At 36.1% G+C, this 15700-nt stretch overlaps 2 protein-coding genes across 3 annotated transcripts; one reads left to right on the forward strand and one right to left on the reverse strand.

Annotated features, from left to right (window-relative positions):
* Positions 1-201: 201 nt before the first annotated feature.
* Positions 202-7809, forward strand: LOC130723362 (ubiquitin-like-specific protease ESD4). Its single transcript, XM_057574369.1, has 9 exons — positions 202-1191; positions 1575-1651; positions 1732-1825; positions 1962-2060; positions 3096-3188; positions 3285-3404; positions 5928-6031; positions 6829-6901; positions 7309-7809. The coding sequence occupies exons 1-9, from the start codon at positions 430-432 to the stop codon at positions 7369-7371; spliced, it is 1485 nt and encodes a 494-aa protein (XP_057430352.1). The 5' UTR covers positions 202-429; the 3' UTR covers positions 7372-7809.
* Positions 7810-8048: 239 nt separating this feature from the next.
* On the reverse strand, positions 8049-15199 carry LOC130723361 (kinesin-like protein KIN-13A). 2 transcript variants are annotated; one of them, XM_057574368.1, is made up of 13 exons: positions 14939-15199; positions 14637-14853; positions 13899-14120; positions 13287-13475; positions 12201-12305; positions 11979-12056; positions 11700-11781; positions 10954-11116; positions 10250-10579; positions 9396-9614; positions 8703-9291; positions 8540-8605; positions 8049-8412 (listed from the first exon to the last, which is right to left on the reverse strand). In XM_057574368.1, exons 2-13 carry the CDS (start codon positions 14799-14801, stop codon positions 8227-8229), a joined length of 2394 nt encoding a protein of 797 aa, XP_057430351.1. In that variant the 5' UTR covers positions 14802-14853; positions 14939-15199; the 3' UTR covers positions 8049-8226. The 2 variants fall into 2 exon arrangements, with proteins under 2 accessions (XP_057430351.1, XP_057430350.1); XM_057574367.1 differs by having other exon boundaries at positions 14637-14867.
* Between the last annotated feature and the right edge of the window lie 501 nt (positions 15200-15700).

Raw genomic sequence — 15700 nt, forward strand, 5'->3', positions numbered from 1 at the left:
CAATTTTTAAGTACAAAAAAATGAAACAAAAACCGAACAATTCAATCCAATCCAAACCGCTATAGATTGGATCGGATTGGTTCGGATTTGAATTTAGTAAAAAATTCATTGGATGACAAAATCATAAAACCGATGAGATCGGATCGGATGATTTTTAAATAAAACCGATCCAATCCAATCCGCGAACACCCCTGGTATATACTTTTTCCTTTGCACAAGGAGCCAAAATTCCACTTCTTCTCACTGCGAAATTTCTCATGTCAGTATAGACAGATCAGCGCAACCTATGAATTCAGACCATTACTGCTTCTTCTGCATCAATTCAAAATCAAATTAGGGTTTTCTTCCAGCGTCACGAAGAACCCTAATTCCCAAATTTCACGTGCTGGACATGCACATTCTTCTCCATTTCCTGGGCGTTTTCAATCAATGGGTGTCATGACTAGCCACCGCAAACGCCCCGAAGAGTGCATGAACGTCAACCACTCCACCACCACCACCACCACTCCACCTCCAGATTCCCAGAGAAAGCGACCCAGATTGTTGAACTCGATGTCCCGACCCGCACCGACACCGAACGGCATCGTTTCGAGGATTTCCCGGTACCCGGATGCTAAGCCGCCGTTGATTCGGGAGGTTCATGCGCCGTGCAGGAACCGGAAATTCGACCTAGTGCGGCGAGATTTGGCAGAACCGAGGACCCCGGCTAGGGCTAGGGCTACTGTCGACGTTAAGGGGAGCGTTCTGTTCGCAGCTTACGAAGAGGCGAGGCGTTCAGCATTGGCGGAGGTTCGGTACTTGCCTTCGAAGGGGAAGGAGGTGATTGATGTGGACGCTGAGAGTAGCGGGCGTGGGGTTTCAGATGATTCGGGTGTGGGAGAGGTGGTTGAGGTTCATGATTTGGAGGCTAAGGTTGTTGTGGATGGTGGGGTTGTTCGGCGGCGGCAGTCAACGTCGTCGCCGGATTCTGCGTTGACTAATAAAGGTGACAACAGCTTGAAGGTGGTGGTGAGTGGTGGGAAGGTGTGGGGTTCTGAGATTGATTTTTCGAGTGTTCAGGCGTATAAGAAGTTGATTGAGTCTGCTGATAGGCGAGATGATAGGCTTAAGAGGCTGGAGTTTGAGATTACTCTGAATGAGAAGCGCAGGGAGACGTTTAATTTGTTGCGTCCGAAGAAGGAATTAGTGGAGGTAATTGCTTGTTTAAATGACCTATTTTTGTGTATTTGATTGTATAAGTAGTGTGTAATGTGCTCTACTCAGACATCAAGTTAGCCCTTGTTAAAGAAACATCTTTATGAGTCCTTGAGCTATGTAAACATTAGTCATGATAGTCGTGCGGTGCCAGTCTGTCATATAAGGTGTGTTTTTAGTCTGAGGACTAACTTGAAGTCAGGGGTAAATGTTGGGGTTCAAGCATGTAATGGAGGATATAAAATGTTCTCGAACCAGGGCTTTTAGGGAATTTGTTAGCAAGGCCGTAATTGTTATTGCTAGTTAGCGCGGGTTGGTTGAGGAATGAGATTAAGCTGAATTTTAGTGTAATTTACCTAAGTTGTTACTATGGCTTTCAGGTAGTGCCGAAAGAGCCTTTCGTCCCTCTTACAAAGGAGGAAGAAAATGAGGTTGCACGTGCCTTTTATACTAACAGGTATGCTTTGATGATTTGTCTATATGTTATTGAGAAGAGTTTAATCTGCATTATAGCTAATGTAGGACTTGCTTCTACAGGAAGAAGATATTGATTAGCCATGAGAATTCGAACATTGAGATCTCAGGAGAGAAGTTTCAGTGCCTTGGCCCGGCTGCATGGTTAAATGATGAGGTGATCATGTTTGTTTATTATTTGTTTATTCTTTGGTTGAGTCACTGAAGAAGAGAATAACTCGGTACCTAATTATATCATGATCTGACATCGTTGCAACATGAAGTTCAGTGATAGATGTAGCTTAATTCTGCAGGTGATAAATTTGTACCTTGAGTTGCTGAAAGAGAGGGAGCAAAGAGAACCACAGAAGTATCTGAAATGCCATTTTTTCAATACCTTTTTCTACAAAAAGGTACAATACATGATTGTTTAGTATTGACCCAAAGAAGGAATCCACCTTCTGATGCATACCATTGTTAAGAAGAGGAAACCATTTTCCTCCTCTGGAAGCATTGATTTGTGTTGACTGTTAGCCATAAATTATTGTCACCTGATTCTTATAAATTGTTGCCTTGATATATTAATTGATTGACGCTATGAAGCCTTATTATAGTTATAGACAAACAATATGTATATTCAATGATATGGCGAACGCTGAGTCGCTGACCTCCAAAATTTAGTAACTTGAATTTGTTTCCGAATAATTTCTCCTAACACTTTCCTTTTTTCTCTTGTAAACTCTCGTTAATGCAAAAATTTCACAGTTTCATTATCAAATGACTGAAACTAGACTTTGACAATGCATATCCGTTGCCAAATTTTCCCCAATGAAGAACAAAGGGTTTCTTCTTCACTATAAGTGTCACTGTTATGTCGGTCTTTATGAATCCTATGTTTGCATTCCATGCAACAACCACGATGACATAGACTCTTAAAGTGTGCTTGGTTCGTGGAGTTAATATATGTTTTCCTTTTTTTATTTTCACTAATTTTCACAAAAGTGGCACTTTGTTTTCCCTTTATTTCCTGCTTTCACCATTTTCTGTGATCTTTTTTTTAAACAAAGAACCTAGTGAAAACAAGATGGCACTTCTGCGAGTATTAGTGAAAAGTGAAAACTAAAATAATCTTTTCTCCTTATCCTTAGTTTTGTTCCAATCCTATTTTCATTAGCAAGGTATAGAAACATAGGGGTGCTTTGGGTTTGCAAAAAATTTCATTATCCTTGTGCTTCTGGTTGAACTTATTTTTTATTTTTTATGTTTGTGTGTGACTACTTAATGTTTGGCACTCACTATGAATTTGAAACCCAAGTCAGGCCTTAAATGGGAAAAAAAATTAAATGAAACCTTTGGTATGTGTTTTAATCTATATTTGTTTTTTGCACTTTAGTCATATTTGTCCGACATTAATACTTTCTAGCTTCTAATTTGAATGCTATTGCCAGTTAATAGGTGGCAGGAACGGTTATGATTTCAAATCTGTCCGTAGATGGACCACCCAAAGGAAATTGGGATATGGCCTACTTGAATGTGATAAAGTAAATATGTTTGAACTGTTTTTTCATTTTTTCATTTTGTTATAGCCAATTGAATTCGTTTTCATACTGATCTACCTGGTTTATTGTCTTTACCAGATATTCGTACCTATCCATAGAGAGATCCATTGGTGCTTGGCTGTTATCAATAAAAAAGATAAGAAATTCCAGTATCTTGACTCATTGAAGGGAAGAGATAGCCATGTCCTAAATGTGCTGGTAAAGTTTTTGGTCTATGTAATTTAATTGTAAACTTCATATTCCTCTTTTGTTAGGGGCATGCTTTAGAAGATAAAGTGAGAAGATATGATAATTGTTGATTGAAAAGTCAACGGTTGTATTTTAACAACTGGCTACTCCGTTATATATGTGCATGTATTTTATCATAACCGTAACTGTTGATTTTTCAATAAACAATTATCCTTTTGCAGTTTATCATTTAAAGTGCAGCCCACAGTGTTATCAAATAGCGGCTATAGCGGCGCTATGCCACTATAGCGTAGCGGATTTTTGGGTAATCGCGACGCCGCTATTGCCCGCTATTCGCCGCTAAATAGTGGATTTTTGGCTCACCGCGATGGTCCCCGATCGCGATTTGACAACACTGGCAGCCCGTCACCTTGTAGGAGTCAACCCCTTGCACTAAAGGATAATGGTAGCATAGTTATCCCCCCGGATTGCGATGCGTAGCGGCCGGCCCTGAAACTGCTATAGTGTGGCACTGTGGCCGCTACACTAATTGTTTTATATAATTTAACTATATACTTATACATGATAAAATATGATAAATATTACTTAAAACTCATACCATATTCATAATAGCAACCAAAGTTACAGATCTTAACAAAAACATACAACTAAATAAATGCTGCTTAGGAGTTTTTTTGGGTTGGAGTTTTGGCTGGTTGAGTGGATGCCATGACTGTAGGAGGATAACAGAATAGAGTGGGAAGAGGAGAAAACAGAGAGGAAACCAAAGAAAAAACCAACAAACACTGGAGCTGTAAGCCTACCTGACAAATCAAAGTGGGATAGGGATGAGGTGAAGAGGCCGGAGAGAGGCCAGAAAGTGGAGTGCAGCGGTCCGCGGAGAGGGGCTGGCTGTTCGTCGGAAGAGGCCAGAGAGATGATGCAGGGGTGGAGACTTGAGATAGTAAGGGAGGTGTTTCTGTAAGGGTGAGTGTGGGCTGCTGGTTGTCAAATGGCCGCTCCGGCCATGATCCTCAACGCGCCGCGGCGGCGCAATCGCTCTCTATTGGTAACTATGATTGGTAATGGAAGTAACCAAAGTCAGAACATTTTCTTTTTGTTTTATTCGTTAATAATTAATATTTGTTAATCTGGACCCTGCCTTCTAACTCTTTTTTTTCAATCATTGGAAATCTTGTTTCATTTTATCTTAGTACATATAGGCAACATGTTTTGTCTGATATCAAGCTAAATGCAAATTATGTCTTCACTCTTCAGTTGCTCATGGGCTAATGATATGTGAATTCAAAACAAGCCAAACTTAGCTGCATTGTCAATGATTGTTGAATCAAACATAACTATGATGCAAAGATTTAGTTTGATGAGTTAAGATCTTGTTTGCCCATTTAATGTACTGGCAATTAATTTATACATATAAAAAGTCAAACCTGTGTTTGTCAGTAGGTGGTATAGTAATTAAGATTAAAATCAAACGGCTTGGCAGGGAAACTACATATAAATTGGGTAAACAATTAAACAAATATAAAATGATATAATATATTAAGCAGCTTTTAGTAAACAACCAAAAAAGTGAAGAAGGTAGTCAAAGTTGGGATTATGCCTTTAATCGGGAAGGGGTGTCAACGTAAATCGTATAATTGTAAGATTAATCATAAGACTTAGCAAAATTCCTATATAAATATATGCATATATATTCATATGTATATCATAGAACTATTTAATGGGGTTGTCTAAATGACCCATGAGAAAGTTTGGGTTAAATAACCCATCATCCAATCACATTGGAGATAAGTGAGTTGGAATTTATATATTTTATTTATTAATTTATTTTCAAACTCACTTATCTCAAATGAGATTGGATGATGGGTTATTTAACCCAAACTTTCTCATGGGTCATTTAGACAACCCCCTATTTAATTAGTAAAAAACTGTGATTATTGCTTAAAATTCTTCGTTTTGAAAGTTTGTCTGTGGTATGTGAATTTAAACATTTAGAATATAATTAATCTGTGATTTGGTATATTGTTGGTATAAATCTGTTTCCTAAGCATGCTGCAGATATGTTCCTACTTCCTGCTAATTTTAAATTAGAACTATAATCAATTTTTATCTACACTTTAAAGCAGCATATAATTTAATTATATATACATGAAAATTTTGTATCGCTTTAGCAGTGTTGTCAATTGGTTTTGTTGGTTTCTAAATCTTTAACACTGCAAATAAATGTATTCTGCTTTGATCAGACGTAGGCCTTTGTTTAATATTATAGCTTTTGGTGCATAAGTGTGCCTTCTTGTTCTTCCTAAAACTCCAGATCTAACCACTGTAACAAGTGTCTTCTCTTTTTAGTTTAAGTTTGTAGTCACGAAAAGTTTTGAATTTTTATCTTGTCATTACTCTTTTTCACCTAGGGCCGAGTACTAACAAAATTCTTGCTGGAATTGATTAGTTAAGAAACTGATGAACGATATACATGTATTTACATTTTGGTATTGCAAAGTTTATCTAATGTTTGTCATTGATGTCTCTCAGGCTAAATATTTTGTAGATGAAGTAAAGGACAAGACTGGAAAAGATATTGATATAAGTGATTGGGAGAAGGAATTTGTTGAAGACCTTCCTGAGCAGAAAAATGGGTTGGTATTCTGATCTTCTGCAAGTCACTATATGCGACCATCATTTAGTTTAGTGTGCTTTTGCCCCACTTTTTAAAAATAAGAGAACTCTGCAGTGAAAAATGAGTTGTTGGAGCTTCCCAACATGTTTAAAAAACAAAAAAAAGACCCATAAGCATGTTTACTGTCATAGAGAAAAGAACCGAAGTATGTTTTTCTATCACTCTCAAATTGGTTCCTTTAATCTGGTTTCTTACAATTTTAAAGTTGAAGGTTGCTTTATTTGAATGGATTTAAGCATGATTTTTATACATTGACCTTTTTGGACTTACATCAAGCTGTTTTACTCTGCCTGTTATTGCCCTTGAGATATTGTTTGGATTAAAAGTAACTAGTCGGTCTTGGCTCATTGAATTTAAATATTAATGTTCTTCTAAGGTCAATTCAAAGGTTGGCCATTGGTAATAGTTACCAATTGGAGTGTGAGTATGAGTATAATACAGGAGGGTTTTTTTATTGGAGTGATTTATTAAATTGGGAAGCTGAAACCTGATCATAAAATGGTTTCATTGCATAAAAGCTTTCTGTATTTCTATTTGTCTGAGAGGCATTTCAACTTCTGAATCTGCACTTTCAAGTTAGAGCTTTTATAATTTGAGCTTGGTAGGATTGAAAAGGAATGAATGAAAATGAAATATTTTGAAATAGCTGCAATTTTGTATGCCTCTACTTTTCGGGATCTATGACTGTTACTTGTTCAAGTTAGCTGCAATTTTTGTTGATTTATTTTCTAAACTGATGTTTTTGTCACTGAACAGATATGATTGTGGGGTGTTTATGATTAAATATGCTGACTTTTATAGCAGAGGCTTGGGGCTTTGTTTCAAACAGGTATGACATGAAGGATTTCATTTGTAGCAAGAAAACAATGCTTTTTTTTGTATATATTTTTGCTATTTTGAAATATTTTCCTTTTTCCCAAATCCATAACTACCCATTCCCATGTTCATTAAGGAATAAAAATTAATTGCTTACAATCTCTCATAATCTGTAATTCAGTAGCCATGCATCCCTGTACTATAGTGATACTGCCTAGAATATTTCTGGGCAAAATGTTTCAAGGGTCATTAATTGCTTTAAATCTTTCATTCTCTAAAATTGGTGATTGTTGTACATTGTGCATCGCATGAAAAATAATAAGCCAACACAATTGTTTGCATGCATATCTTGAGCCTCATAAGATTTAGATTACTATTTTTTTTATATAGTTTCGGAATTGAATCTCTTTCCATTTCCAGGAACACATGCCTTACTTCCGGGTTAGGACAGCTAAGGAATTATTGAGACTGAGAGCTGACTAAGCAAAGGAGTCTCCATTCATCAGTATTCCAATACTTCGTGGTTGGTCTAGGATTTTTGGCAGCACATGTTGATGAAGGATCATTCACCTTTGGCGATGTCTTAACAGTAGCCATTCTAGAGTTGGAGCATGTGTTATCTTGGTTGCTGAACTGACTATATATATAGTCCAGGCGTCTGGTTATAGCATGTCTATGTAGAATTGAGTAGGTTGTATATACTATACAAAAGTGAATTATTAGATGAGGCGTTTTAAGGTTGAGGTTCATTATGTGATGATAATAATGATTCCTCACCGTTCTCTTTCTATTCAATTTTTTATTAGGGTTTGATCAAAGATATTGTTTGTTATTGATGTCAAGCGAATTTAGAGGAATTAAAATAACGACAATTTCATTGAGGAATTATTATGGCAGGCTCTGCATTTTTATGATATACAACTGTGCAAATGTGTCGTATATAGTAATGGAAGCTAATAGATTCTAATTGCAAACACTGCGATGAGCTGATGACATACTATTTGAAGCAACCCAAAGGAGTCCATATCTAACTAGTAACTACGTTTTCAGGACTCAAACTGTACAGTTGCACCCAGGAACAAGTGAAATACATCATTTTTTCCATACAGTATGGAATGTTATCTACTGTTTTTTTTTCATTGAACTTTCTCCCTTGGAAATTGAGGCGGATAAATCAACCTACATAGATTATACCAAATATGCAAAGGCATGAGGAGGCCAAAATATCACAAAAGGGAATATACATGTTTGTTAAAATCAAACAACCTTTCCAACTATATTGCTAACAACACATGAATACAGATCATAAGTTACATTGAATAAGTGAAGCCGAGTCTCTTATGAACGGGGAACTCGTTTCCTGCTTAGAATCTCCTGTTCTTTCAGTCGATGTTGGAATCTTGCGAGGCGAGCTTGGAGTCCCATGAGACTAGCTGCTTTGCGCGAAAGCACAAAGCTCAATTGGGTTACATAGTTGTCAATCCGGCTTCCCGGTTGGTCCACTTCAGCCAAGAGTTTCATTTCCTGAAAAACCAAAGGCAAATGCAACATACATGAGCACAAAAAAATAATCAATCATAGATTACTCACTACTTCATAGAAACTATGAATAACATAGTACGAAACACAAACTCAAGCGGTGATCACTCACTTCACGAACAATCTCCATTGTGTCCTCTATTTCTTTTCTATGAGCAGTTATTAGTGCTTCTTCCTCCTGCAAAAAAACATTTAAGATATTAAATAAATAACAAATAAGTTTGTATTCAATTGAAAGCTGGTAAAGAACATGTAAGTCCACATATTTTCCAAACCTCCAGTACTGCGCTGATATTCCCGTCAGGAGAGGATTCTGCTTCATAAAGCCTGGATCCAGCAGCTGTAACAGTGCTATAATTCCCGGCGGTCTCCTGCTTCGAGCTTGTGGTGAAGAGATCAAAACCATTGACATCCCTTTTCATCAAGTTTGCAGGCCTTTCAGACTTTTCCTCCTTAGTACCTTTTCTGCGTGGAGGAGACACCTTTTGCACTCTCTCAACCGTATCATTTTGTGAATAAGAGTTAATCTTTTGACTTGTAGAATCGCTGTAGGAGTTCTTCACTTCAAACCTCTCCCTGTCCATTGAAGCAGAAGACAGACCTTTTTCTTCTCGCCTGTTTAATGGGTAACTTGAAGAAGCACTTGATGGCTGTTTGTCAACATCAGTCACAGAACTGTACAGAGAACGTTCCTTTTCAACAAGTTTCCTGCCCATATCCATTGTTTTCTCTTGATGCTGATCGTTAAAATCCTCTGCGCCAGCACTAGATGGAAGAGTTGACGAGGAAGAAACATTAGCTTGTGGCACAGAATTTGGAACCTGGTCTTTTCTTGGATTACCACTTTTGGATAGACTTTTAACCCTGATTAGATGAATAAGTTAATATAAACATAAATGTCCATGAAAGAAAGGAGATACCCTGTTATGAAATATAATTTTAAGGGCGCAAAATACGAAAATAAGTACCTATCAGCATATCTCAAGGTGTTTAGCGTGTGTTCACAAGACCCTTCACCTGGAGATATACAAGAGATCATAACAGTCTTTGAATTGCCTACAAAGGAGTCGCGAAGTACTTCTGTTAGTTTGCTTCCACGAAATGGAATATGGGTCTGGTCATTGTCTAAAGCACGAATGCATTCCTTCAAAGCCAAAAGGCTCTTGTTGATTTCAGCTCCTTCAATCCTTTGGAAGGGATACAAAAAAATTGCAGATTGATTTGTTAATATGGGAAAAAGTGTTTGACCCGAGCAAGTAAAATTTCCTTAAAGCAGGAATGGAAGGAAGCCACCAAGTCTTCTCTTTTCAGAAGTCACATCAAAACAACAAACTAAAATTTAGACAACAAATAGCCAAGATGTTGGTAGTAGACTTATATTTACCAAGTAATTCCGCATTATTATAACACTTTGTGCAAATTGGTAGTCTCGGTTTATTATTTTAGATCAAGTTTGAAGTAATCTGATCAATTCTCAACAATCAAAATTCTTAGACAGACAACTAAAGAAATTATCCATAATTTAGTAACTACTAGAAAAGCTTTTAAAAAGCTTGCTTTCAGCCAGAAATATTAGTAGCAAATGGAATAAGGAACAGTTAGATGGGTCACCTTCTTCAAAAATGGTTTTTGTGTTTTACTGATGTTCCCTCTTAATACTATGCAGCCAAAAAAAATCAGATGATGCACCAAATTAGGCTAAGTGCTCTGTAAGAATGTATTTAAAAATCTTCATCCATAGAACGCTTTAGAAAGAACTTTCAAGCAGTTGAATTTTCGGGAGATAAAAATATTAGGCAAATAATCTTAATGTAAGAGGTACCGTGTCTGACGATCATTATCAGTAGTGTCAGCACCTCTTTCACTTCCAGCAAGATCGATAAATGAAATCTTTCCCACAACCCTGCCACTTCTTGCCTCATTTGCATCATTGTTCCGCTTTTTCTCTTTCACCTCACCATGCTTCTTTACAGCCAATTGTAAGATAGCATGTGACCTGGAGGACTCCTCATTAGCTCCAGTAGATCCTGTACTTCTTGTAGAATTTCCCTTTTCAATGAATTCTTTAACAACTTGTACGTCAGAAACTTCAAATTCTTGCAGTCCTACTATGCAAACTTGCTGCCGGCCATCTTCCCTCATGCAAAGTTTCCTATTCATTATGAAAGAAGCAACCATTCAGCAATTAAGTAACACAGCATGCACCAAAGAGAAAATAAAACATGCAGGATGATGCAGTGGGTAAGCTAGATAATATTTGTAATTGTAAATGTAAATTATTCGAGATAGATATATGCCTACATTCCTATACAGTCAAATAATAATAATGATATTAAATATGCCATCTTCTCATTAAGGATCAATCCAAATCCAACACTCATGCCCAGGGAAAACATGATGTTTTAAGGACAAACTGCACAGCAACACAGCTATCCAATGCATTTAACTAATACACAGCCAGGCCCAGCATATCGATAGATAGGATCATAACAGATAAGAAAAACATGTAAAGAAAGAAATACCCACTTTCTGTCACTAAGAAGATCAAATAGTTTTCCACCGTATATCTCAAAGTAGCTAAGCCACAGTTTAAATCGCTGATTCCGGTAAACTGGTTGACGCAACTGTCGGACAAGATCTTCTGCAGCTCTGAGTGGTAAAGGTTGCATTGTGTATGTTTTGCCACTTCCTGAATGTTAAGCATTATTTGCATCAAAGTAATCAGCGTAAGTAATTGAATTGATGTTTGAGGATCAAACACGACAATGGAACATGAATGAACAAACTTAAAGTACCAAATCAACAAGTAATATATTCTACTTCATTGAAAAGGAAATATTTCCAGTATACATTTCAAATCTTCAAATTTTGTGCATTACTACATCCACCATCAAATGCAAAAGCTCTTCTCTTTCTAGGGAGTCCAACAATATATCCTCACACTCTCAACCAACAAGTATCTTTCACATTATGATCATTATTGAGAATTTGAGATGATAAATATATTAGCAGCCACACTTGCCAGCCAGGAACAACATCACACAGCCCCAAAAACAAACAAAAGACAAAAGAATCACTGTCCTTCCTTGTTTAAATAGTTAGTTACACTATCAAGAACCAGTAATGAACGCTATGTTGTATAAAAAAATTAGTAAAGGTTAACAAAAAAGTACACTTTGATAAATAAAATTGAAGAACAAAATGGTTTGAAATGTAAAGATACTCATAATTTGGTATATGTATGATATCGATAGAAAACAAAAATTTCTCACCTGTCTGACCATAAGCAAAACAGGTAGCTTTGGTTCGCTCAAAAATTGTAGGAATAATTGGTTCAACTGTAGCTCGATATACCTGTTATTATAAAACAATCAGACCTTTGAATTGATCAAACAAATCAAGACCAACATTTACATGCAGCCACTCACTTCTATAAATTTGAAATACCAATAACACAGAAAACAGTAGACAATAACAAAACAATTGACAAAAAAATTGAATATTGGTAAACACCAATAAAAATATCTAATCTAGGATAAGAGATGCCTCACTTCATCATTGGTAACATTCTCATCAAGAACAGCATCAAAGCAAAACTCATGCTTCTCCAAATAAGCCGTCAAATCAACCTTGTCATGAAAAAATAAACATTCAGATCCTTGAGGGTAAATAGAAATAAAAACATCAAATATAAAGTAGACTAATTACAAAACATCATATATTTAACTTCAAAACTAAATATAGTTATTAATGGACAATAGTTCTAAACAAACCTTTAGCTTGGTCTCATGGACTGTCAAATATGCACTGTCAGATACAGTCACAATATCATCCTCCTTTTTAGCAAGCTCCTTCTTGTTTAAAGGTCTTTTGCGTACCTAAGACAAGCATTAAAAGGAAATGTTTCAAAAAATTATAAAAATAAAAAAATGTCTAATTTGCCTCAAATGTTGATGAATAAAAAATGCATTTGAACTATAATAGAATTTAAAAAGCATATATTAATAGAAAAAATATTTTAAAATAAGATATATATATATATATATATAATTCAAAAATATATAAATTTAAAAAATTTAGAGTGATGTGTGCCATCCCTGAGAAGAAAGTGCACTGAGATGAAGTCAACCTCAACAGAGTATTTTTAATTTAATAAATAAAGGTGAACTAGAAAGTATACTTAATTTGAGACTATCAACAACTGAGATTTGGGTAGAAAGAGAATATTTGGATGTACAAAAAGATTTCAAAGTAATTAATTTCAGCATATAATTCGTTGACATTTAGAGAGAAAGGAAATTTTAGCCAATATATGTATATATATATATATATATATATATATTTCTATGTATAGGTATGGTTCAACTTACACCGGATATATGTGTGTGTGGAAGGTGCTTTTCAACAGTAAAGCTACGTCTTAAGATGAAAGAGAATATAATAGGATATTATCTCACTCCAAAGAGTGGAGAGTATATTTTATGATATAAGGTTGGATTCAAGAATGAAAAGGTTCAAATTTCAAAATGCTGTGAACAAGAAATAAAAAAAATGCTTTTAACTTCTAAGTTTCTATACCAACTGTGATGATTTTGATCGATTTCTTCTGCTAGTTAGGGAAATAATCATGGTAAGGATGATAATAATAGTTGTGGTGCTGTTTTTGTTCTAGCTAAAATATTAAAGGAACAAAGGACAGAAATCAAACTATGAATATTTACTTACCACAACTTTCAATCCAAAAGGAAGTCCGCAACACAGCACATGGAAAATAATTTCTATCAACACCTTTTCATGCATAAAGTATGAATCTATGAATGTACAGATAGGTTATTTATTTCAATGAAATTTTGACATACCACGACTTTAATCTTGGCTACATTATTTTCCCTTGTACTATTCTCTTTTTCATTCATAGGAAAAGAACTTGATACATCAATATCTGCTTCTCTTTCCAGCCTGCTGTTAATTGGATTGAAATCGTCTTCAAATACTCTAGCATCTCCAGGCATGAAGGGTGATGGTTCAAAAGTATCTGAAATAACATGCTGAGAACAGGGTGAAAAATTAGAGTCAACACATGGGGAAGCCCACAGGCCACAGCCTTACTCTATAATCTATATAACGGATCCTGAGAAAGAGACATATGCAAACAAAATAAATTGAAACAAAGGTTCTAAAGGTTAAAGGTTCAGACACTAAGATCAGAGATTACTATCTAAGTTGCTGGTTATTTAACCAAGGATCTTCATCATTACCAACACAGATTGTTGGAAAAGATCATATAAATGGTTGCAAATATTTTCAGGACAAATTGTTCATAATACTTGTTAATCTTGCACATAGTTAACAACATTACAAGTCAAACATATTTACTCTATAAACTGTAGTAAACGAGCCAAACTAAGTCCACTGGCTTAATTGACCTAACAACCCTCTTTTATATAATGATTAATGAATCATACTCATACCTCAGACAAAAGCTCTGTATCATCCATAGCATGAAGATCCAAAAGCCCAGCTCCAAAATCCCCCCTGAACTCCGGAGAATAAAACCCATCCGATGCAGCCACTCCACCTAAAGTTTGGGCAGTGGGCGTATACGGCTCCGAACCAGACTCCCCATTGAAATTGAGATTTCTCATCAACTTCAAAAGCCTCTGCTTCTCTTCAGCAGACTGTGCTCCATAACCCTACAGCAATTATCATATTCATCTAAGTCACTCACTGCATAAACTTCCATCAAGTAAAAAATACACACATTTGACAAATCTAACCCATACTACACTCAATGTAAAAGCTTCTAACAAAAAAGTGAATAATCCCTCAACATTAGTAACAGCTCAAACTTCTATAGCATATATAATTACATAAGCAAGTTCTACTAAGGCCCCGTTTTGAAGAGCTTATTTGAGCTTATCTGATAGCATAAGCGCTATGTCAGTGTTTGGCAGAGCTTATGCAAACAGCTTCTTATGACAGCTTATGAAAAAGAGCTTATGCTTATATATAACTTATTTTCAATATATTTTTTAAAATAGCTTTTGAATACATAAGCGCTTAATTAAACTGTTTTCCCGCAAATTTCACCATAAATACTAGAATTACGACAATAATACATAGTTACAAACTGCGCAAGCATACAGAATTACGAAATGGAAGATCTCAACAAAGAGAAAATTGCAGGAAGTGCAAGGAAGGATAACTACCTGCATGAGAAGGTTGGGGAGGAGGCGATGGTCGATGGCGGAGGAAGCGACGGGGGAGGCAAGATGCTGCAAGCCGGCGGACTGAAGCCAGCGAGCCATGACGGCGTCGCCAGCATCGGAGGCGGCGGCGTGGTCGTAGAGAGCGGCAGCATTTGCCTGCGGCATCTGGCCAGCCACGTGGCGCTGGGAACGACGTTGGGGCGCCAATTTTCAAGATCTGATTGACACAAGCTTCATACGCACGCACAGAATTAGAAATGATCAATCATTCAATCACAGAGAGAGAAGAAGAAACTACTCACGAGAACATGAAAGTGAAGGAATCGGAGCAGAAAACGTAACCGCTCGAGATCTATCTGGCAGAGAAGGATTGCGATTCGGATCTGAAAACGATTGCGTAGGTTAGTTTGTATGAGTGAACCGCGATTATGGAGAAGTAAACAAGAGAGAAACTCTTCGTCTCAAAGGCTTCGATTGGATTAGATAGATTCCACACTCCACAGGAATACAAGTTTTGTAAGATTAGTTCAAGATTTCGTTGCAGTATTCTACAAGCTTATTCAGTTTTATTACGATTTAATGCTTCACGTTTATTAACACCCACCGGTCTTCTAAATGTAAAAAAACCAAAAAAACAATATGATATACCCACCGATAATTATTTTAAAACAACATGTTTTGTTACGTCCTTTTGTAAAGTGCATATATGTATCACATAATTTATATGGAAGGTATAACTTATTAGTATTGGAAGGTTAACTCATTCCAACTCGAGAGTTAATGATTATATTTCTATATATAAAATCTTATCTTGCTTATATTTGCTTATATTTTTAGTTAATGTGAAATTTTTTAACATAACTTATTTTTCCATTTTAAATTTAATCTAAAGTCGTGTCAACATCCAATAGAAAATCAAATATTTATGGTTGTCTAAATGATCTAGATAAAGTTTGAGTTAAATCACATTAATCATAGGTGGGGGAAGGGTTCGCTCACTTGGTGAGTTAAGAAAAATGAAGAGATTTACAAAGTGAAGGAACTAATTTACTAATAATTAACAA

The sequence above is a fragment of the Lotus japonicus genome, chromosome 6, assembly GCF_012489685.1.
Source record: "Lotus japonicus ecotype B-129 chromosome 6, LjGifu_v1.2".
NCBI lineage: Eukaryota > Viridiplantae > Streptophyta > Magnoliopsida > Fabales > Fabaceae > Lotus > Lotus japonicus.